This window comes from Erithacus rubecula, assembly GCF_903797595.1.
Source record: "Erithacus rubecula genome assembly, contig: SUPER_Z_unloc_5, whole genome shotgun sequence".
NCBI lineage: Eukaryota > Metazoa > Chordata > Aves > Passeriformes > Muscicapidae > Erithacus > Erithacus rubecula.
In genome coordinates, this window is record NW_027635819.1 from 462,119 (window position 1) to 487,437 (window position 25,319).

Below are 25,319 nucleotides of genomic sequence, written 5' to 3' on the forward strand. Positions count from 1 at the left end.
CAAAAATAAGCTAAGTGAAGGCAGAAGATGAGACTTCAAATCTCTAGCTCAGTCTAGCTCTAAGAATAATATTAAAGTATGGCTAGCTAGGAATGTCTTGTCTTCTGTTTTGACCTCAGACACACTTTTAGACTGGTGGTAGTTCTTCCTCTGGTGTTTATGGAAGCAGTTTGATTATAATGGAAATCTGAATTAATTTGAAATGGAATTTAGTTAGCAGGAAAATACACTCTATTTTCAAAATAGTTCTCTTTGTTGAACTAATTTCCAAAATTTAAGTCAATGTAATGAATGTATGTATATGGAACATAATCAAGGAAAACACTTTATAATGTCTACCATATTTCTCACAGGTTGTGAAGATGAGAAAAGATGTGAAGAAGGCCAGAGTCCTCACTATTCGCAGACTAACCAGACACATCGGGAAATTAAAATCCAAAAAGTCAGTTTTAAATAATTGTGGGTTTTTGTGGTTTGTAAGTGAGGCAGTATTTTAATTGTTTTCACAAAAGTGGAAAAATGGGAGAAAAATATACTACGTTTAAAACTTACAGCACTAAAACACATAAATTCTATTTGTCTTATTTTTACTATTTTATACTAAAAATACTAACTAAAAGGACTTTCATAAATAGAATTGGGATGAGTTTTTTTAATGGGATTCAGTGTATTGGAAGGTAATCTGAATCAGTTGCAGAACCTTTTACAGCATGTCTGAAAGTGTCAGGTTTCATCTTTTAGGTTATTCTGCCATTGAATTTAAGTTGCAGCAAGTTTTCTCACTGTAGTTGTCTTCAGGATCGTGTACCAAAAATACTTTGTTTGCATAGATAACAGGTCAGTGATTTTTAGTAATTACCATTAAGTAATTCTTATATGAACAGTTGAAACAGTGTTTTGTAGATTATATTTTTAAAGATTATTGGCCTGAAATAACTTAGCATATGTCTTAGAGATGGTGTGAGTTACATCTGTTACTGTGTTCATAATGTAAATTCAACATGATCTCACAATTTTAGCAGGTTATCCAAAATAAGAAGCAAGCCCAATGAACTTCCATATTTAAGTATTACAGATCTTAAAATATAATTGTATTTGAGACACTGGTGTCACCTATTCTTGATTTGAATTGTAGTTTAGTATTTTCTAGCACAGTAATATTTGTTTTTTCACATTGTTCTGTGAAATCCTCAGTGTTTCCTCTTCTGTTCAATACAGCAAAAGCATAAGGCTGTGCTCAGCTCTTCACTAAAGTGCTCATTTGCCAATAAGGGATTGTGTTTATGTACAATCTCCTGATTTTTCTTTTTTTTTTTTTTTTTTTTATTTTGCTAGTTAGTATTGCCAGAGAGGAAATAAAGTAGCTAAACTGAGATTTTCTTAATAAACGTGCACTTCACTTGCAGGGGTTCAGAAGACTTGAAATTAAAGAATCAAAAACGAGTTGAGAGATTAATAGAAGAAATCCATGCCATGAAGGTAATGCCATGTTTGAATAATTCAATATTAGAGACAATTATTTTAGTAACTAAAAGCTTTGTCTGTTTTCTGCAGCTGCATTACTGAAACTAAGTATTTTCTGAGTAAGCTTGAATATTAACACAGCTAACAAATTATGAGTATTTGCATTTGTCAAGGTGTTAAAAAATTTGAGTCTTAAGCTTTCCAGGCTAAACATGAATTTCCTTAGCAGTGTGTGTGTTCAAAGTTTTCTCTGTAACAGTTAAAGCACAGAATTTAAAGTTCTTGTGCCACCCAGGAGTATGGGGAGGCATTTTGTGTGTCTGACAGTACAGTATCCTCTGTTGTCAGAACTGTCTGTTCTGCAAGCTCTAAATATCATGCCATTTATATTTGGTTATGTAATAGTTTCAAATTGTAGCTGCAAGGACTGGTTCTGCTTGAGTCAGATCTTCTTGTAATTTTCAGCCTTGCCGTTAATTGATACCGTGTTTGTATCTTATATGTTATGGCATCAAGAAAATGCTTCAGAAACTTTATAATTTCATAATGATTTATGCTAATCTCTGAGTTTTAGTTGGTACTACATAAAAGTATGTGTGGTGAAATGAGTTATGAATTCCAATTACAGAGCTTGTGCAAAAGAGTTATGTATAGATTGTGACAAATGTTTCCTCACAATATGGCTGTTTTGATTGTTCCCCTGTTAAGTGTAGTTGATAACCATAATGATTATATCACACTTATTGTTGTGTGCTATTCTGGAGGTTTATTGTTTGTTTTTAACATCTCTCTTTCTTTCCTCAACCTTACAGAGATCTTAGACTTCAAAAAAAAAAAGCTAATAATAGGAAAGGCTTCATTGAACGATTTAGATGTACTTTGTGCCAGCTTAAAACTTCCAATAAGAGTCTTCATAAACCAGTAAAAGGGAAAAGAAAATGGGCAGCACTGCTCAAACACCATGACAGTAATATTGAGGCACTCTGCATTACTGACTTCCCAGCCATCTTAAACTTGTATTTGGTCCTGTATTTGCTCCTTTTCCTCTCTCTCCCCTTTTCTCCTAATTTTTTAAAAAACTGTTTTTTAATGCCAAGTATATGTGTCTCAGTTTCTAAGAGAAAGATCAAGTGGTCAGGTGTGCTGGAGCACTGAGCTCAGAAGTCCATGTTTCATGGGGCTTTTGTGAGTGTACTTGAGAGGGTTTCACTGCAAAGTTTGTTGTGCACGCATTTACCTGGAGTCTTTGTTTTGTCCACTTTGTGCTTTTCCTTCCAGGACAGGCTCAGGGAGACACCTAGAAGCCTGCCTGCACTCAGGGCTATATGGGCCAAATACACTCAAGTGTTGCTTCACTTGGTATGAATATGTACAGGGCTTGTAAGTGGCAGCTTTAAGAGTGGTTGTCAGGGGAGAGTAGATTTGTAGTCCAGAGACCTGAAGGCAAATTTTGCTCTGAAATAGATTATAGAGAGGCAGTGGTCCTCAAAGTAAGCTGCTGAGAAGGAAAAACTCTCCTACTTCTTGGGTAGAAACTGGTAAATGCTCTTGGTTATCTGAAATTTTAAGTGGCTTAATGTGACTTTATTGTTAAGAACAATGCATTATTACACGAATATTTAATAGGAAAAAGGTTGGTTACGTGGAGGTTTTTAGACTTTAAAGATGCACAAGTTGACACTAGCTCTATAATGTATTTGTTTCTTAGCTGAAAGAAAAACTCCTGTTTCTTATGAATCACAACCTAAAAGGCACTAATTGTTTACATATTTTTTCAACCACTGTTGATTTCTGAACTAACAGAAATTTTTAGATTTGGCATAGAAATATTCCTCATTCAGCATGGAAAAAGTAAAAAAGCTTTCACACAAACTGGTAGTGTTCTTTCAGATCAATGGAAGATTCTATATTGGCAAAACCTCACTCCCAGCAACCTTTTGTCTTAAATTATAGATCATAAGGTTCATAAAAAACATCTTCACATAACTGAAATTGATGAATTTGAGAATTTTAAGAAAAGATTGGACACAACAGAAATAGAAAGTGATCTATAAAGTTGCAGTTTAGAGTAACTAAGGTATAAGTTATTCTAGATTATTTTAGCAGTTTTAGTGTGTGAATCTCAATCACATGCCAAATGAAATTCAAAATGCTTTCAAAATTAATGGGCTGTGTGCAGGATAAAACAATTTTTCATGTTCTCTTAACACCAAGAAGTTGTCCATGAACTTCTCACATGTTTTATGTGAGAAAAAATGTCTCTTTTCTCTTACTGAATGATTAGATTAGTCTTGAGGAGCTACAAACTCCAAAGAAACATTCAATTGAAAAGACCGAAAATGCAACAAAATAATTAAAGCAGGTGAAAGGATTTGGAGCCAGAAAATGGATGCTGGACCAGAGTTCAATAGTGTGTGTATTTTCAAGATAAAAGATTTAATGAAGTGGCAACTTAAAACTTCTGGAAATTCTTTATTTGTTGGAGGCCTGAAGGCTTTCTGTAGGTTGAAGAAAGTAGTACAATTTTTCTTCCAAGTTCTTCCCTGTTGCCAGAGTGTCATGGTTTGACACTGGCTAAGCACCAGGCACCCACGAGGAAAACCATTCGCTCATACTCTCTGCTAGAGTTGAGCAGAGGAGGGGGAAAGAAACTGGCAGGCTCATGAGTTGAGGTAAGGATTAGGAGAAAACACTCCAGGGGCAAAACAGGCTCAAAACTTAAAAAGTAAAAAGAAACAGAATTAAAAGATGACGATAAGAACTAAAATAAAGCTTTAAAACAAGTTTTTCTTCCCTTCAGCCACCTCTTAACTACTGACAGTGCAGGGAGCCAGGGCATGGAAGTTTTGGTCAGTTTTTCACTTAAAATCTTTTTTCAGTTCAGTTAGGGAGAGAAGTCTCTTCTGCTATGCCATGGGGTCCTTTCCGTGGGAAACAGTTCTCTGTGAACTTTTCCAACATGGTTTCAATTTTTCACAAGTAGCAGTCCCACCCAACCTGCATTAACATGAATCTCTCCCACAGGCAAAATACTCCTCCCAAACTACATGGCATAGGTCATTTTAATTCACGGGCTGTATGTAGTCTTTTAAGGATAAGCTGCTTTAGTTTGGAAGCAAGGGTCCTCTTTTTCTATTTCTGGGAGCAAGGGTCTGCTCTCTCTGTTTGGGTTTCCTACTAGATTACAGCTTTTTGGCATCCACCTGCTCCTGTGTGAGCACCTTTTCTCACGGCCTGCAAGAGGATCTCTGCATCCCCCCATGCACTTCATGAATTACAGGGAAGCTGTTGTGTTACAGTCCTCACCACAGCTTGTAGAAGCGTCTCAGTTCATGTTTGGAGCACCTCCTCTCTCTCCCTTCCTTCACCAGCCTTAGTGTCGCCATGTTGTTCTCTTCACGTCCTCACCTTTTCCTTTTCTATGACTCAGGAGAAAATTGTTGTCCGTAAATTCGTTTGTTCTCTAGTTCTGTTGATTGAAAGGTTCTTACAGGGTTTTGCAGCACTGAAAGGTGGATCCTGCCTGGGCTCAGTATTGGAGCTGCTCACTGTGCCCCTCGCCGGCACGGCGCGGGCAGGGCTGGCCACGGCCGTGGTGCCCATTCCACTCCTCTCTTCATTCAGCAGGGCACCCAAAAGGAGAAGCTGCTGCTGCCACCTCTGCCCTTGTGCTCGCAGCACGGCTGGCTGAGAGCAGCTCAGCAGGCAAAGTTCACTGCAGGCTGTGCCAAGATGGCATGCCGCATGGCCCTGGCAGCCACTCGCGGCACTAGAACGGCCCTGGCACCTCCTCACCCCTGGAAGAAGAGGAAGGGCTGTGTGGTATTTTTATTTCTTAAATATGTCATTGCAGAGGCATTACAGGCTTCTCTAATTGGGTCAGCAACACGTCTATCATCAGAGCCTTCAGGAACTTGCTCTGCTGGGCATAGTGGAAGCTTTGAGGAGCTTCCAGAAGCCACCCCCAATAAAAGCCATTGTATTAAACCATGCATAGAGACATCTCTTTCTAAACATCAGTCCTTTTTTTTCCATCGTCAAGAACAGACCCAGACCTACTTTCTCCTCATTATGTATCCAGAAGGGAAAAAATGGGCCCCTGAGGACTGTTGGCAGAGAAGTCTTTATGAATTCTGATGACCTCCAAATGCATTATTGGGGGATTCCATTTTACAGGGAATTTGTTTCAGTCTCGGGGAAGAAAGACTGAAATTCTGCAATCTTGAAACAGTTGTCTGTTTTACTGAAGTTTTTGATCCAATAAATTAAGTTTCTCTTAGTCAGAAAAAAAAAAAAAATCTAATGGTTTGAAATCCTCATCAGGGAGAATTCTTTGCTTTCTTAAGAGTTACATTTCTCAGTTCAGCTGCCTGTAAACTCACAAACTTTTTGAGCCTGCAACTCAACAGGATTTTCCTCAGTTAAACAGATTTGAACTTTAAGTTACTTTCAGTTACAAGATTTTAACTTCTCTTTCCAGCTTGTATCTTTGCTAACTATGGTCTGATACAACAGGAAGGACAAAATGCTTGCTGTTACTGTTAGTTATATCACTAACTCTCAGGGATGCTATTTTCCTGTCCTCAAGTAAATTCTGAACAGATAGTGCTGACGTAATATCACTTTAACACACTGTTTCCTAGGAATGAGGTGGTAGAGGATGGTTTTAATTTTTTGGTTTTAATAGTGTCTCCATGACTCTTTTTAATATGCTCTACATAGTCATGCATGCACATTTCTGCATATATATTGAAAAATCTATGAAGTGTTGGTTCTGGGCTGTGTTGAAAAAATTTTTGTTACTTGAATTTGTAAGTAGTGTATATATTGTATTATTGTTAGAATGACATTTAATTTTTTATTCTATATCTTTTAGTTCTTATAACTGAAGAATAAAAAAAGCTTAACTGGAAAATGCGATTAAAAGTGTCTCAGAAGTACAACAATCAGAAGTAAACATTGTGAGAAATGAGAGCATTTGAAAGCTCAAGCTACATGGATGCAGGACCTGGGTTAATTGTTTGCAGGAGTTCTCAAAGCTATTGGAATACACTGGTTTTTTAGTTCTTCAGTTTTCATTTTTCTAAAACTGTATAAAATATCTTCAACAATTCTTGAAAGATGAAGTATGGTATCCTTTCCAGTCCTTTATTGTTCTATGAAATACAAAATTGGTAATACTTAAAGGTATTTCTTTACTTGTTTGTCAGGCTTGATGATACTATCAAAATGGATTATTATCCATGGTAGAGTACTGCTTTCCATATTTAAGAAGCTATTTTTTTAAAGTTTCTTAATAAAAAAAAAAACATTGTCTAGTGATTTCTTGGCAATGTGTAGCTTATCTTGAGTTGTTGGAATTTCTTGGCTGAAGTAAGATCTTAATATAACCGTTGTTTCTTTCATGTGTCTTGGAGTACTTTTGCCTTTGTCTTACAGCAAAAACCTTGGCATTATGGAAGGTGTTCCTATATCATGTTTGGGGGATGCTCATTAAGAAAATGGGGACAAAAGGCAGTTTGCAGTGCTTGAAGGAAACACGGCTTCCATTTGTCATGAATGAACAGCAGTTGGTTTCAGTCATTTTCAAGTATCTTGGAAAGATACGTTCTCTGTCCTGAAATTTATCACTGGAGAAACAGATTAGTTAAGACAATGAAGGTTTTTTTAGTACACTTAAACCACAGTATTTGTCACAGAATAGTGAATTTAGTACAAGAGATTCAGAAAAAAGCAATGCTTTACATTATTTTCTCTTGGTCTTATATTCTAGCAAGATGTTAACAGAAGTAGACTTGAATATGAACTCCATTATTAAGGTTTTGAAAGCCAAATTATTTTATGAAATATTTTGAAGTTTGAAGGATGTTTTCACACTCATAGTCCTTGGAACAACAGTCATTCAATTTACTGAAAGTAATAGTGGTAAGGTCGAGAACAGGGCTGGGTAACTGATGAGGCTTGAGGAACTTCTATCGTCTTTATTTTAGTATGGCCTTTTTGCATGGCATATTTATATCCAGGAATACCAGACTTTTTCATAAATCTTTATAATTTTCTTCTAGCAGTACTGTTTCCTTTCTTGGTTAATGGTGTAACCTAGCTTTCAGTCAACATGTCGCTGTAAAATTATCTTAAGTCAGAATGGAAGCTAATGCACTTTTTTCCCCACTTTTTCTTTCTCCTAGCATGTGTTTCCAACAGTCTGGTGTATTTTCTTTTAAAACAGGTAACAATCATTCATTCTAATGTTACAGAATCTTTAACCTTTAAAAGTTTCAGTAAGAGTAATGGGAAGTGCTTAAACTTCAGGAACAGTCCTTGATGCTTCTCAAGGAAAGGCAGAGGCAGTGGTGGTTCAGCTTTTGCAATGATGTGAACCAGATGCCACTTGTAGACCATTCCAGGGGAAGAAGAAGGGGTTGAACTTCCTCAGCCCTCCTTCAGTGGAGAGTCCAGATCTTTGCTTTGGTGCATGTTTGACTTTTTATCTCCATGCATGATGCATTCCTCTGCAGCAATGCAGGAAGCGTGGGGCTTTGAGTGGCAGATACATCCAGGTCTGCCCTGGTCAGGCATAGACATGTCAGGTGCTGTTAGGAAATGGAAAAGTTTGCTGCTTGTGCTCTCAACAGCACATTCGGCTTTGTCGTTGGCAGTTCATGGCTGTTCTGGACAACGTGTGCCTTTTTGTTAAGCAAACTGCATAATAATTCAGTGACTATCTAAAATTATGTCAAGGTTGAAGTAAAAGCTCTCACAAGTAGGAAACACAATGTAAAGACCACTTAATGTATGGAGAAGAAGAAGGTGTGGATAAACAGTGTGTTCCTGAGCCCAAACACAAGCAGGAAACCCACCAAAGGTGGCAGCAAGAGCAAACAGCCTGTGAGGAATGTGCCTGAATACACAGAGATGATGTTACTGAGTACAAAACTGATGGATTTTGAAGTAGTGAGGAATGTGAAGCTCTGCAGGAATGGATTCTGTAGCTACACTGCAGCAGAATTAAGGCTAAAGCAAAGTAAGAGTCCACAGCTCAGTGTGGAGATATGGAAAAAGATGAGCTATTTAATGTGTTTTTTTTTTTTTAAACTGATGAATAAGAATGAGAAAAGAACACCTCATCAAGAACCTACATAAATATGTCTCCTCTTGCAGGGTCAAAAGATGTTGAATGGGCAGTCTCAGCATAAGAAGGCTGTAGAATATGATACTTAATTTTTTTCTGTATAGCAAGCATAAAAGAATACTTAGAATTGTAAAAAGGAAAGAAAAATTAGTATGGGATCTTTCACTGTACAGTTTAAATTTGGAGGAAGAAAACAGCTGACAGCCATTCTTACTGTTTGATTACATTATGATAGTAGAAGTTTTTTGGCTTTTTTAATATACTGAAATACTGAACTGGATTACATTAAAAATGGGCTGCATTTCTTAAAAATAAAAGTCAGTAAAAATATCATCAGGTTCATTTTGAAAACTTTATTGTTGACAAGATACTTAAATAGAAGCAGCTATCATGGTTTTTTCTTATGCATTACAGTCCTAGTTACAAAGTCAAAACAGATCACAAGGGCAGCTGTTTGCTGGATTTGAGACAACTTAAGGAAAATATTAAAGTATGTTCTAAGTGCAGGTTGTCAACTATCTTAAAAATATGGCTTGCAGATGAAGCTTTTTCTAATCAAGTCTTGCATAAGAATTTTACTATCTTGTTTTTTGTAAGGATGCAGAACAAGCCATTTTCACCTTTTGAAAAAATAGGGCTTGCAGATGAGACCTCATCTCTCTTCTGAATTATGTGTATTTTCACTGTTTATTTTCATACAGATGCAGCCTTGGCACTATTAAAAAAAATAATGCAACTAATGTGCCTATATATGAATATTGACCAGTGACAGCAAAACAAAACATCTGCTGTTAATCAAGTAATGACAGAAGTGTCAGGTTGTTTCTGCACTTATTTTGAAAATATTTGTGTACTTCAAGTAGATACTTTTTTTGTTGTTGACTTCTTTCATTATCCTAACATGCATTTCATTTTACTGAACCAACTTGGGCCTTCTATGAAATGTCTCCATAATTCATGAGAACCTGAGAAAGAAAATAACATTTCTGTAAATACTGCATAGCTTTCCTTTGTATTTTGATCATCCTATGCTGAGGTGTCATCAAGATAAGATGATCCTTGTGAGATGTCTGAGGCAATTCTAATTAATTTATTGTTGTATACCTGGTCTTTTGTACTTAATTTATTCTGGAGAAGCGAAGAATAATATCTGCAGTAAACAGTGAATCTACTTAGTATGGTGGATCATAATGTCTAAATATCCTTAATCAACTGTCCTTTTTTGTCCTCTTTCTGCTGAAGAAATTTTCCACTGAAATTAGATCTTTTGTTCTTCACTAATAGAAGTTCTTATTTAATATTGTGGTAAAGGTCTTATTCCTATTTCTTCAATTTGAAGGGTTTGTGGTGAGGGGGTGGGAAGAAATTGGATTAAGTATCTTTATAGTCACTTGGAAATTAATTAATTCAGAATGGCAACTGCAGCTGCTATGACTCTTTATTCCAACTGATCCTTCTGTGTGTAAAATCTTATTTCCCCCATGGCTACCTCCTGCTTAAAGAAAAAAAAAAAAGATGAAATCTGTTTGGGAGCGTAATGTTAATATAAATATGACTTCAGTCCTGGACAGACGTATTGGCACTTTTACTTAAGTGAGGATTTGGTGAACACATGGATGAATAGTAAGAACAGTACCTTTAGGAGATGAAAGTCATGCCTTGCAAATCAGTGAGAGTTTTTTGAAGGAGGAAATACATAGTAAATATATTTGATTGAGTCTGTATATGGTTTTATATAAAAAAAAAAAAAAACAAAAGCCATTGTCCAGGTTTCACCAAAGCTTCTAGTGGTTTTATGTGATTTTAGTTCGGTTTTTCTTTTTTTAGAGCTGTTCATGAATATGAATTTTCTTTTTTTTTTAGTTGTAGAGTTAAACATAGTAGGCAAAAAAGAAGAATAGATGCTTGGCTTTCGTAGTGTTGGAAAGCTAACAGTGGAGTTTTGTGCAGATCAGTGCTGGAAATGATTCAGAAAAAGTGAATGAATGACAGAGCTTGATGATTCCAGAATTTCAGGGTAGGGAAGATACTAATACTAAAATCAACTGGGCAACAAAATGACTGAAGAAATTCAGTGGTGATAAATGCTCAGTAGTACATGTGGTGCTGGTGAGAATTACATTTCCATTAGTTCATTTTTACTGGATTGAAAGAAATTGGCTTTTGTGGATACCACTAGGTGGGTATCAGAGTTAGCATAGGTACCTGTTAAAATGCTGGATTGCTGCTCCTTGTCTTCAGACAGAAGACAGTCTCTTCCTATTAAAAATAATTATTTTGCCGTACACTGCATAAATCATCTTTGTTTATGTAAAAACCAACCAAATAATCTAGTAAATGTATAAAGAAGATTGTCAAGAATGATCAGATATGGCGCAGCATCTATATAAGGTGCAACAAAATTGGGAGAGGATTTGCCAGGATTTGCCAAGGTGAACTACTGACGGTGGAGTTTTACACAAGATGTGTCCTGGATAGATATCGTGTACCAGTGTTTTGCTGAGGAGGTTTTAACAGCCAGTTTACAGATCTGCATATACCAAAAGGAAAGCTTTTCTTGCGTTTTGTTATGTTCTCTTCTTCCCACCTTTATTCCTCACCTCGGGCAAATCACTGTCAGGTTTGTCTTTCTGAGGTTTCAAGATCTGTACGAAAGGACAGAAACTAATTCATACTTTTTTCTCCATCGGAGCTTGAAGAAAGGACTAGAGGAGGAGTGATTTTCTCGGAGACAATGCATACTGGGAAGAGGAGCGGAAACAACAAGTTCATATTTTCTTTGTGGTGTCTAATCTTTGAACCCTTGTGCGCTGTGGCGGCAGACACAGGGGCTGCGCCTGTGCCGTGCGCGCGTCCGCGTGCTTTGCCTCGCGCCGCGGCTCCCTCAGCCCCGGCTGTTCCCGTCTCGCGGGTCTCGCGATGCCGCGCTGGCGCCGCGCGGCGCGCCCTCTGCTGGCGGCGGGAGCTGCGGATCGCGCCGCATTCGCAGCTCGGGGGTGTTTGAAGCTAAAAGAATGCTCCAATAATAATGTTTTGGCATCCATGCTTGCTGTGCTTCTAAGCTTGTTTTGCTTCTCTTTTTAATTGTAGCTTATTTTCCTAATACTTTCTACTCCTGAAATTGTCACAGATTGCAGATTTACTAATTGCTTTCTGTATGCTGTAGTAAAAACCGCTCTGTGAATGTGACTACTGAATCAGATGTGAACCTCCAAAATGAAACAATTCATTTAATCTAATTGACAGAATAAAATGCCAAGTTCGCAGTGTTCATCTCAGTAGACTGATGTAATTGCTGGCATTTGACTTGCATACCTCTTGAAATATTAAATTAGTTTATAAACGTGGCAGAAAAGAGCGGCCTATACTTGCCAAATAAAGTCTGGATATTTTACAAGAGCTCAAACAATTAGCCATGTTAAGTGTTCTTTTGGGGAGTGTTTTTTTCATTTTGTTTTGTTATTAAAGCATGAATAAGTAGTCTTTCCTTCAGCTGCTTGTTCTGCTTTTAGACAAAGTTATGCAGCATGGAGGAATGAGAGTATTTAGCTGGAGGAAGGTAACCATTTATGCAAAACTGTCTGTAGGAATATGCCTAACTGTCTGTTAGATGGGTATTTTTGTTACTTCAATTTTCTAGAAAACAATAAACCCAGAAAACTATAAAATTTTGTATTGTTAAACTTACTAGATGAAAATCCACAGGTTAACACTGAATTTCACTTGGATCTAAACTGAGACAGCAATACTGTAGACATTTAGTAATGTTTAAAATTGGTGCCAGCAAAAACCTGACACCAGTGTAGTTTACAAAAAGAACAATTGCTAGACAAGTTCCTCTTTAAGTACATTCTTACATTCCCAATTATTAACTGTTATTTTGGAGGGGGATTTTTTTGTTTGTTTTTTTGTTGTTGCTGTTGTTTGTTTGTTTCTTGACAGGTTAGGAATAGTTAATTCCAGTCAAAATCAATTGTCCTGTGTTCATCTAAACTGAGGTCGTTCTCAAACTTCTGACTTTTTTGGGAAGTTGTATTCTGGTAGTTTCCTCTCGTAATGTCTTCAGTTTTGTTACTTTAAAATATGAATTAAATTCTACTGGGTTTTTTTCTTAAAACTGTTTTGTAGTATTTCTCTCCAAGTTGTTCTTAATCCAACAAGGTTGAAAATTGATTATTTCAATAATGATTTTAATATGACCTCTCAAAAAAGTAATCTAAGACCTGTTAAAACAACATAAAATTCAATAAGACTTTTGAAAATATAAGGCAAGTGATAAAACATACGAAGTCGTTAAAAATACATTAAATGTCTTTGCATACTTCAAGAGAATTAGAAACTATAGAACTATTAATTCTTATACTTTTCTTCCTCTTTGTGATGCAGACTCTAGATAATTTATAAATTATTTTTGAACATCACTATTGTGATACAGGGGAATGTATTTAAATTATAATTCACACAGCCTGCCTCCAATTAGAGAGAAAATGTCTTCCTTTTTTCTGGATAAAACCTCTGTTTTCAGTATATGGTGATACAAAAACAAGTTATCCCGTCAGGTTGCCTGCAAAAGCTTTGGTGGCTACACCAATGAAACAAACAAACTAAAAAATACCCATGGAAATTTTTTTTGTGCTTTTGCTTTCATGTAGTTGTCTGTCCTTTATGATACAGGTGCAGTGTACAGTAAAACTTGACTTCCATGGAAAGCCACATCTCTACATACATATATTTTTGAACATTTATCAGACTTTCTGCATTGACTGTAAGCTTAGCGAAAGCTAATTTCTTGAAGTTTTTTATTGAAGGAATATGTGGTTTCTGAATATGTGCAAACTTCTGAAATAGTGTTTATTTAAGCACTATTAGATTTCTGTTTGGAATCTCTTAGTACCTATATCTCTGATGGTGAGAAACTTCTACAACATACAAAGCATTGCTGGCTGGAAAGACATTCCTACCCCCATTGTAATGTGACATCTAATTTTCTTAGAATTAGGAGTACATTGGTAATATGCTGATTTGTTTTGTTTATACTAATTTTGAGTGCACACATGCCTCAACAGACAGTCTTTACTTTGTCATTATACTACATTAGATTAGATAAAAAGGTCTTCCCAAACACATGCCCCCCACAGTGGTTAGTTTCTATCTTTTATGGCCTCTTACCACACGGTAGAGTCCTGTGTTTTTTGAAAAGATGTACGTGTTAGCACCACTTAGATTTTGTGTCTTTCTGTAATTTAAAAAGCAAGTGAGTCACTAAAGAAATAATGAAAACGGCTCCCAAAAATAGATTCCTTTTTTTTTTTTTTATCTGAAAGGTGTAGGCTCTGGCATAAATGTGTGCAAACATTGAAAATCCTAAATGTTGTCTTGCCAGGAAGAATGTCAAGTCCAGCTGGATAAGGCAGAGAGATCTTTAACCTTAGTGTGAGTAAATTAGGTACACCTTGTCTTTTATTTCTTTTCCTATGAACTTTATAGCCGTTTCTCTTTCAAGTATTAATAGTAAATGGGTTTAATGTAATTTTATTTAAATCCAGCATGTACTGTGTTGTAGTAGGCGCAGCAAGGCCCTGCCCTCTGTGCTGTGAGTGGATTGTGATAACAGAGGGGAGCTGAGGTGCTGAAGTCCATCTCAGGGCACATCCTCTGCCCTGAGCACCAGGTGTGGTTCACCCAACAGCTCCAAGAATGAGTCCCCATTTCAGCTGCATGGGCCAGTGAGTGGGCTGATGATTTCAGGATGGGTGAGTGTAGGGTTTTTTTTTCCCAGTGGCAGTAAAAAAAAAACCAGGAAATTTTTTAGCATGAAGATGCATAGGTATTTACTAGATTCATGAAGGATAATAGTCTTCTTAACAAATGACTTGGCAGTCTTCATAATTTTCTGGACATCAGTCAGCTTCAGACCTATGACAGAGATGGCCCTGACAGCACCATCCTGGACATCCTGTCAAATCAATCTACCTCCCATGAGACTGTTACTGGCCCTCACTGGATTCTCACCTGTGGGTTGAAAACCTCAGTCCTTCTCAGCAGGAAATTCTTGGTAAATGTGTAATGCTTTCACATCCACAGATGTGTCTGCTGCAAAATGAGGCAATGGCAGGTCTTTTTAGAATTGCTTCAGAAATGCAATGAATGCAACATCTTAATGATTACCCATTCTATTTCTTAGCACCAAGTAAAATAAGTTGATCAATTGCATAATGTGGGCGTTCTCATGTTGTTACTGGGAATTGTCACAGTCAACAAAGCAGGAAATTATTAAAACAAAAGTGAGTGCTCAGGTAAGAAATGTTTTGCTGCAGAAGGAGCAGTTGTGAACAAGTAGCAAGTACAGTGTTTTGAGTTTACCGATCATCATGGTACAGTTAGGGAAATTTGGGACGAATCAGTATGCCTCTCTGGAAGGATTTTATGTAATTTACAGGTGATGAATAAAGATGAGAGTGACCTGGATTGCCTGGATTCCACTGAGGAAAAAAACTTAAGCCAAATAGAAGATGAAATTTCCAGGGCTAAGGCTACAGACTGTCTAGAATTAGACTTTTCTTTCTTCTGTGCGGTATTACCAAGGGAGATACTGCCTCCCATATAATTCCTGGTTTAAAAGTTGTAGTTTAAAAATGAGAGTAGATACAGAAAATGCTGTCTTATATATTTTGAAACTTTTATTCTGTGCTAGATGAAGTTCAGGACATCTAATTACTCAGAAGAGAGCTTGCAAGGTGTTTTACTAATAGTTCATTAAGACTGGCAGTCAGTCTTGAAATTAGCTTAGCTTTGTCTGTGGTAGAATCACATAGGGATTTTATAATAAAGCAGGTATATCAATGTAGCACTGATTTGTTCAATAAACTTCCTAATAAGTTTAAACCATGTTTAACTAGACAATGTCACATTTTCCTTACCAGATTATTTATTTTGTTATTCTGTTTTTTAATTTTATCTAAATTCTTCTTCTGGTAGTACTGTTGATCTTGGTTGCATAACTGGTAAAATGGGGACTTGAGAAGATAGAGGCTTGGGATTTACTTATTCTATTTTTTTATATAGGCAGAGTGCCATTTACTTTGGTGTGGCAGTCCACTAATGTGACTTACACTGGAAATTCTTCTGTGTGTATTTAGGTCACAGCTACTGACAAGGGATTTGGATTTATAAACTGCTGAGGAAGGAAAGTATTCTTTTTCTTCATAATCAGTTTGATAATAATCGGTTACAGCACTGCATTTCTGGAAAACATGCCTTCATAAGTTAAACAAATTTGTGCTGTTATAATAGATTTTGTTTCTTTTTGGAAGATGGATAAGCTTTCAGGTGAGCCATGTCCAATTTATTTCACTACTTTGAAGATATCCTATTTTTGTGCCTTTTCACAATGGTAATACTTACCCATAAATCTAAGACTGCTTTTGTTCTGAATTAGTAAAATACTGAACTTAGTAAAGACTTAGGGGAGCAAATTGGTTTTGACAAGAAGACACACAGGGATTAAACTGTAGGAAAAAAAAAAAAGACTGAAAAATATTCTGGAATCTTTTTCTTTTGTGCCTTTTTCCTCTGTAAGCAACCTAGAAAAATGACAGAAAGTAGCAAAATTAGACTGAATACTCTGGAAAAATACAAGAAACTTTGTGAGAAAGTATTCTCAAATATAGGCTTAAGAGTAAAAATTACAGTTATGTTTTAAAAGCTAGAAGTGTATTAATGGGTAATTAATATTAATAGTTGAGATTTCACTAGAAATATGACTTTTGGTAAAGGTGTTCTGTTTCTATTCTGTTCTATGCCCTGATTCTATTAATTATTTTTTGTAGAAGTTTCACCATTTTAAGATGAAAGTCATCTTTTCGTATGGAAGCGCTTAAAACTTGCACAGCTAAGAAGATATGAAAAAATAATAGTGAAAAGTAATGAATTTTGTGATAAACAAAAAATACTAGTCAAAACAAAATTGAAATCGTGTTGTTTTCAGTAGTCTGAGGACTCTTAAATTGCTTCCACAGGCCACTGGCAGACTGGATTTTTTTTCTGAGTCATCTAAAACTGCCTGAAACAGCAAAGCTGGGAATACATATTGTATGAAAAATCTTGCATTTCTGATATGTGTTGAAGCCTCATTTGACAGTGAGTTTTTTTGTTTTGCTCTCTTCCAGAGGTTATTTAATAAATTACATTTCCATGCCTTTTAGGTTACACCCTCTGCCTTACTCAGTATCACTTGGATAAAGTGTCATCTGAGCAGCCACAATCAATATAAGCATGAAATCCGATTTTCACATACCATTTATGTTTGACATACTTCTCTTCTATATAGTCTTGTCTTCCTGTGTAGGACAGTTATGGTTTATTAAAAAAAAAAACACCTCCCAATATTGTTGGTTTAAGTTTCTTTAAGTACTGGGGTGAGCTTGCTGCCTCCTGTATGCTGTTCAGAGATGAGTCCCTGCCCCACATCTACCTCTTCCTGTGCCCCAGTGCTCACTTTTCCAGCCCAGGCCAGTCTTTGCCTGCCCATAGTTACTTTTTCCACAGATTTGGTGTTTCAGGGTAACTGTGCATGCATTCTTGGCTTCGTGCGCTATTACTAATTCAGTTACCTTCCAAGATGTCCACCCCTAAAGTCTGCCCTGTGCTCCACCTTTCCATGGAGCTTGTCTGGTTTTTGTGTAACTTTGTCCTGATGATCTGTACAGTCACTCTGCAGCTTCTTGCATTATCTATCACAGCCAGCAGTTTTCTTATGTCCAGTAGCTTTTCACATCCTGTTTATTCATCTTAATCTCAAGCCAAGTCCTGATCATCTGCCTGCAGCCTGAGAGGATCCAACTGGCTGACAGGTCAATTCTCCTGACATTGCTCCACTGCCCACTGGAGCAGCTGCCTGGGCAGTGAATGACTGGAGGAGCATCAATCCCATACTGTTGGAAAAATTGAGTCAGGCTGGTCCTACTGCTGCAACTCCTTTGCCACCTCTTTCCAGTGTCATCTTGGCATTCCAGTGGCCACTGGGGGCTCTGCCAGGACAGACAGCTGCACCATCGTGCTTTGTGTCATGTACATCACCCTGCAGAGAGTCTTGTATCCCTGTCTCCAAAGGATTTCATGACAGAAGTGGAGATAGGGGTTTGTAACTTAAAGAAAATTATCTCTTCCATTGTTGCTTACTGCCCATTATCCATCAGTGTGCCAGCATTTGCCAGCTGGAGCACTAATGCCAGTAGTGTGTTATCTCCAGTAGCTGTCTCTCTCCCACGAGAGAAGGCATGGTCTGTCTCAGGGAGGAGGAGTCTCTCGATCTCAGCAGTTTATCATCCCTCCATAGGCAGTCAGTATGTCAACACATTACTTTTCAGGTTTTGGCTTGGGGTGTTTTTAGACATTTGAGAAAACAGAGATGATTTTCAAGAAGAAAGAGTGTGTGCATTGGTTGGTAGGGTGCCTTTGACTATATTTCTCTAATATGGGATTATTGTGGGTGTATACTTAATAAAGTAGCGTATTTATATTTTTCCCTTTTAAGTTTTGTATTCCTTGTTCACCAGAGCATAGCATCTCTCTTGGAAACCAACTGGCACAGGTGATGACACCAAGAATTAATATGATTTTGGAAAGCAGCTGTAATTTGTGAGAATATTTGGAAGGCAGTGAGAGGGTTCTTCATTAGGGACCTCCAGAAGTGGATTTTCTCAGTGCTGAAGGGATAGAAAAGGAAACTGGAAGGGATAAAGAAAAAGAGAGAGTAAAAGCTGGTGGAACAAGAGATAAACAGACAGGGTTAGAGACAAATCAACTCCACTCACAAATAATGAGCCATTAAAAAACTACTGATAGCACTTTGCAGAAGGCCAGGTTTGACTTTGTAACTGGTAAGGGAGAACAATAGGAACATGAGGATTTGGGGATATTGGGAGGACCTCTGAACTAAATGAAACTTAGTAAGTAGTGCTTAGGGGTCATAATTAGGAGTGGGCATTTTAGGGGCCAGTCTCAGCCAGTTCTGGTCAGTAAATTTACCTGACTAAGCACTGTGACAGATGAACAGATTCTGTCATCTTTTTTTTTCTTTTCTTACCTGTTTGTAATCTCACTTCTTTGTTCCCTGCCTGCCAGTGCTGTAAGGACTAGGTGCCAGCTTCTGGGGGTATAAAGGAATGGGAGTCAGGGTGCATAGCTGAGCTTCACTACTCGTTGTACCTGTCAATTGGAAAACAACTGCAGTCAGTATCTGTGGACCTGGCAGAGATACCTCTGGTCTCTGGACACTCTGGGCTGGGCTGCAGCATCAGGGTGGGAAGAATCCCTGGACTGGTCTCAGAGATGCTGGGGAGGGCATCCATTTATAATGTCCCTTAGCACAATTGGAAAGAGGGTTCCATAAAAGATACTCAATACCAAGGTTTTCTTTGTGAGTCAGGTGCTTCTCAAAGTTGAGAAAACTGTGCTGGGAAAAATACCACTATCTCCTTTTTGTATTTTATTGTCTGTTGCTGACCATTGATAGAGACAGAAAAAGCATGCATTTGTTACAGTAACTTGACCCATGTGGCGCTAACAACACCAAAGTTCTGTGGAAGAACATTTGAGTCAAAATTCTTAGTTTGCCTTAAATCTAGGAGAAGTGAAGGAGATAGTTTATAAATTTGGGAATTTAGGCCCTAACAGAAGGTTCTTGGCCTCATTCTGTATCCCAGGCATTTCAGTGTGGCTTTCATGACTTCACATTCCAAAGTGTAATTCATTCTCCAATATTATTCATGATTCTGCAATGTCTTGGGAATTCTGCAGTATTGTCATATCAAAATTAAACTGACCATTCTCATGGAGGGATTGCTGAAGTTTGTCTGCCTCTGCCCTGAACCCTGATGCTGCATTTAAATCCTAAGGAGACAGGAAATAGGCAGTTTTATTTGGGATGAAGATCATAGGAATTATATTTTTTGGTTGTTTTTTTTAATAAACGAACAGCTTGATTTAATGAATAATATTGGGTTCCAGAGCTTCATTCGTAACCCCCAACTTCCTATATGACAGTAAACATGTCACTTAAACAACGTGTCCTACTTTCACCATCTGTGAAACACTTTGGAAAGTCATGGAAAACTGAATCATAGGTCTTTTCCATCTCTATTAGATCATCCAACTGTCCATCTGCCAGTGGAAGATTGTTTCCTATAATCACCAGTGTTTTTCCAGTGTGGATAGTGTCCTCTAAGTGATTGAGCTTCCACTAGTACCTTTGGGAGATGATTTTGCAAAGTTCTAGATCTCATTGTCAGGAAGCTCTTCTGACATTCACTAAAAGAGAGGGGGTTTTGTTGCTTTTGTTGTTAATTTATCTAAATTCTGTTATTTTTTCCCACTACTATGGTTAACATAATTGTTTACAGCTAATAGGTAATTGTTTACAGTTTTAAGACATACACATGTAGCACCTTGAAGGTCTAGATAAATATGCAAAGAAGCAAAACATTAGGTTTTGAGATGCAAACTGTGACCTTTTATAAGATGCTTACCTACTTGGTTCTTCCTGAAATTATGTCTAAGGAAGTGTACAGACTGCTCCAGATTTATGTCAGAAAAGGGGTAGAATATGGAACTTAGCAGTGGAGTAAAAATGAAGATATGGAATTGGTTTCAAGAATGGTTAAGCAGGGAAAGAAAGAAATTAACAAATGCAACATAGTTGTTGAACATGAAAGCTCTATGAGAATAAGTTACTTTGTACAGAATTTCAGCTTTTCAGAATGTGTGGACATTATTCAGGTCTGGTATAAGAACAGTTAAAGTGCTTTTAAAATGGCCATCTGGGAAACAACTGTATGTAACATGATTTTTGGTTTTACTGCCTGACGAGGAAAATAATGTTGAGTTAATTCAATTGATGAGGTTAATAGAGCATTTTGTAATGCAGCCTACATAAAACGTGTGTCTTAAAATAGCAAGAAATCTGTCGTGGGGGCATGTCTCATAAAATATTCAGCTTTTAACAAAATCCACTTGTCCAGGATTTTCATTCCTCTATTTCAGCTGCCAATGCAAATGCTTAAGTCCAGGAATGCAAACTGCATGCTCAGTCAGTCTCTTTAGAAAAAAGATAATATTTTTTTCATTTCAGCTTCATTTTCATTGTCTTCAATTTATATATTCATGTACATTGATAAGTTCTGATATAACTGCATCAGAAGATAAGTCAGGTATTTAAGGCCTTCCAAGGTTTATTTGTAGTACAACAGTATGGGCAATTGAAATATTTCTGTGAATAAAACCACTCATTCTGCATACTTTGCTGTTGAAAAATCCCCCTTGCCTTCAGCACTAGTATATGCAGTCAGATTAAATATAAGGTAGTGTTTCAGAAAGTCAGTGTAAGTGTAGTGTTTTCATACACAGCAAAAAATTTGCCACATAACAAACTGGTTTTCTTCCTTTAAGAGATTAGGGAGGTGCCATGATTAGAATGTTTATAAGGAAGGTGAACCATAGAAAGACTTCATAAAGACTGATCATAAGAAGAATAAACTTATTTTTTATCTACAGGAAATAAAACCAGATGAAGTCACCAGACTTGCTCTTAGGACAGAAGTTAATTTTGAAAGTGTCTGCAAAAAGGTAAGACTTGCTGGCTTTTGTTTTCCTTTGCCTGCTTCTCTGAGTGTGAACAGGTGCATGTGTGGGTGCAAGAACTTGGATTTGACACTGAAATTAACTGTTCTGTTTGTTGTGTTGTATCTTCATTGCAGATCTTCCTTTTCTGAGGAAGTTTTTCTGCTGGGACATAGCTACAGAAAAATTAATAACTGTCTAGTATGAATTGTCATTAGTCTGGTGGGCTAGTCCCTAGGAATTGGAACAGAATACCAGGAAGCATAGTAGTGATTTCTTAGTCTTTATAAATAGATTTGTGTTGTTTATTTAGTATATATACATGATTCAATTAGTGTAAATAATCTAAGTAAGCTTTCAGCAACAGTTGGAAAAAGGTTCTCAGTGCTTTTAAATGCAGAGAGGTTTCCACATGTACAAAACATGACAAACATTAGCTTGTAATAAAAGTGTAATTCTAGCATCTGTGTGGCTCATTCATTTCAGTGTAATGTTTCTCTTGAAGTCTGCTGATGTAGAGTATCAAATATTAATTGCCTAGCTAATGGTATCTGTGAGAGGTTAAATGAAGATGTAGAATTATGAAGACGCTCATCAAAAGGAGCAGCTGAGGCTGAGCAGTACCATTTTAAAGAACATGCTACATTATTGATGCCAGAAAGCAATTCTGAGTTTAAAAATGTCAATACATGAAGTTTTATGGGTATTTTCACTTTATCCCTAATTCCTACAGGTGATCCACTGAGGAGGGCTGAAACCTGAAGTGTTTATAGTACACAGGCTAAGTTTTAATGTAGAATTGGGTCATTTGCTTCTGTAAGGGCATCATTAGATTGTAATATTACTCTGCATATTACAGTCATATCAGTTCAGTTATTAGCATAATGTGCAGCAAGTTCTTCAGTGTTTTATGTCAGCAAAATCAAGTTAATATGAAAATATAATAGGAATTTGGTACTTCTGGAGAGGTACTTGGGTAGAAGCATCTTAACTGATTTTCCTGTCTTAGTGATAGAAGAGAGTAAGGAAAAGGTCACAGATACAGTGATGTGAAGCTCAAAAGCATTCTTCTTTTAAATTTATTTGACCAGATTTTTCTAGTGTGAAGATGAGGTAGTCACAAACTGATTACTGTAATATTAGAAATGGGGCAGACATGAAGTTTTTGAATGTATGAGAACACGTGGAGAAGGATTGCATTCTTGAAGAGGTGTGCTAAATTCAGTGACATTTTGTCACTTAACCATAGGAGATTCTTATGCCAAGATTTCAAATTCATCAGGCTTATGCTGATCTCATAAAGTGAAGGATCACCAAAATGCAATTACTGATGCTATTTTTAAAGACGTTTGCAGGTTTACAGTCAGAATTTTGTTTTCTAAGGTAGCAATTTTATTGACAAGAATGCTTGAAGGAGTAGAATTAATCTTACTTTCACCCCATTATTTTTTATATATTCATAGTCATGACTGACTGTGTGCTTCTCATGTTTACTTAAGTCTTAAAATAGGCTTTAATTTCGCTTTAATTCTTGGAAACGTATACTGCAGGTATCTTCCTGGAATTGTTCTGGGTTTTTCATCTGTTGTTTCTGTTACTTTCTGCTGCTGGTCCTACTTTTCAGGAAAATGGAAGTCTGTTAATCTCACAGTTTTTAGTGGCTGGAACTCACATTTGAAATCAAGCTCATGAGTGGATGGATGCTAATACTTATTTAAACTCATGGAGGGTTTTAACCTCGTTGCAGTGGAAGAATATGTGCAATTGTGTGACAAATGGTGGCTATGCCATCATAAGTTCATTGATTGCTTTTGGTTAGCCATAGCTTATCCCAATTGGAAGAAGTCATTCCTTCTGTGCTTAATCGGAAGTAAATTCTCCAATCTTTTTTTTCTTATTTTCCCACAGTTAGTCATTAAACATACAGTAAAAAATATTTGATTTTCTATCCTCAACAATATTCTGTAGTCTCATGAAATACAGACCACATTGTTTACCTTTTCATTAACTTGAGTTTCAAAATATTTGAAGGAAAACATCCTGTGGCTGTTTTCATTTTCAGAATAGGTTTGTTTTCATTGACAAAAGGCAATCTGCTTTTAATTCACTGTGGAATGCTGAATATTAGTTTTGCATAGTGGTCATGTAGGCAAGATACTTTTTTAATTGCTTCTGCTCACTGAGCTTTTATGTTCCATTTCTGTTTCCCAGCCTTTTTCAGAACAAGCTAAGCCTACTTTTCTATTTAAAAAGAGTTTTCATGTATTTCAATCAAGTACGATAAAATTGTACTAAGTGTTTAGCAAGTGGCAATTTACTGGGGGTTCCTGTCATTTACATTTCAATGTGGCTGTATTGATAATAATCAGATCAGATTTACCTAGTTGGAGGAGGTGTTGGCAAGAGTTACCAGTCCCATGACACAAGACTTTTTATAAAAGCATTACAAGAAGCAGCAGGTGAACAGTTCTTTGTGCATGCCTGCTGAAATATTTTTGATCCATTTAATATTGCTGCAGCTGGCACCATTGTTACCCACAAGTGATAAATTCTATTGTAAAAATTGTAATAAATGTTACCATGCAACTTTGACTAGACTTTATATTGTTGGTTCTATTAACAGCTGTTGAAAAGCAGAACCTGTATTTTGTAGGTTTTCTCCAAGTCCTTGTGCATTTTTTATACCCAGTTGTGCATTGTCTGCCACAAATATTAGACAGACATTAGTAAAATTAGAAAAACATGTCATAGAGCTTGTATTTTAAACCCACATTTGCACACTTTCAACCATTGCACACGATACATATTCCTGCAATGTATGGGAAGTGTTGTGCTCCAGGACACTGAAGTTACAAATTGGAAGCTAATCCTAATAATGCTCATAATAATGTTCATTACAAGCAGAAAACTGAACTGACCACTGGCCAAGTCTTAACTGTTATCAACAACTTGTTGCTAACATAGATTTAGGGTAATTCGGATAGGTGCAGATAGGCAGGATAGGTAACTTAATATGTATTAATGTTTTTTCCAGTATTAGAAAACTGTGTTTATAATCTGGGCTGTTTGCTCAGAAAAAGAGGACATTGGTCCACCTGCGAACACCTTCATGATAACCACAGTTGGTTTTGTTGCCCTTTGCTAACAGATATTGGCTAACTTACTGTAGCATCTCATTTAGCTGTTCTTCCTGTAAGTCTTTGGTGTATAGCACATGAAGAAAAAGTCCCTGTGTTTTAAGTACTTGAGAATGACAGAATTCCAGCATAATGGGACTCTACTACAAGCAGTGCTATGTCATCTTGCCTTAAGTCAAAATACTTCAAATTTTTTTTAAAGAATAAACTCTATGTGTTTCAAAATCCAGCAACTGTCTGATTTGGGGAGTAGGGTTGAAACAGAAATTAACTATTGTATTTTACTTTGAGTGAAGAATTGAGTACCAATATACATTAGTATCAGAGACTGAATTGAGCACGTGCTTCTGACCTGCAGAACAAGCATTCACAGATTATAAATACCACCCATAATTTTTCCTTCCAGATCCAATCTTCACATAACCTTAGGAGCGTGGTATTCCCTTCTTTTACACTGGTCTTTAATCTGTGGTCCTTGAGAGGAATGCTACCTTTTCCTAATAGGTCTTGTATTTCCACCCATTGCTCAAATCCTGTTTGAATCATGTAGATGCTTGTCTGCAAAGAGGATTCTGCACAGCAGATTTTGAGTATATTATGATCCTCAGATGGGGGGCACATCCCTCTGAATCACAAGATTATGGAAAAGCTTACCACAGTTTCTTAGTGTGTTGAGAAATTTTTTGTAGCACAGAAATGTAAGTGATTAGTAGCTTTGAGAAGCTTTCCCCCCCCCCCCCCCTTTTTTTTTTTTTAATTTAAAGTCTGGCAAGCTTATTTTGGATTGCTTCATGTACAGGGACCTACTTTGTCTTGTTTGGAATTTAAAAGGAATTCAAAGATTTTAGAAACAGGATCTCAGGCAGCTCATGAACAGCCATAGGGAAACATGCCAGAATTTAACTAAGCAGTTGGGTACACAGTATGAGTTTGATCATTTAAAATCTAAGCTGCCTGATGAGGACAAC

General features: G+C 36.9%; 1 protein-coding gene across 1 annotated transcript in view; it reads left to right on the top strand.

Moving 5' to 3' along the window:
- Positions 1-25,319, top strand: part of SRFBP1 (serum response factor binding protein 1) — a 65,200-nt gene that overhangs the window by 20,227 nt on the left and 19,654 nt on the right. Inside the window, exons 2-4 of the mRNA XM_079331588.1 lie at positions 354-442; positions 1,407-1,479; positions 21,149-21,220. Coding sequence (XP_079187714.1) covers positions 354-442; positions 1,407-1,479; positions 21,149-21,220 — 234 coding nt within the window. The remainder of the gene's footprint in view (positions 1-353; positions 443-1,406; positions 1,480-21,148; positions 21,221-25,319) is intronic.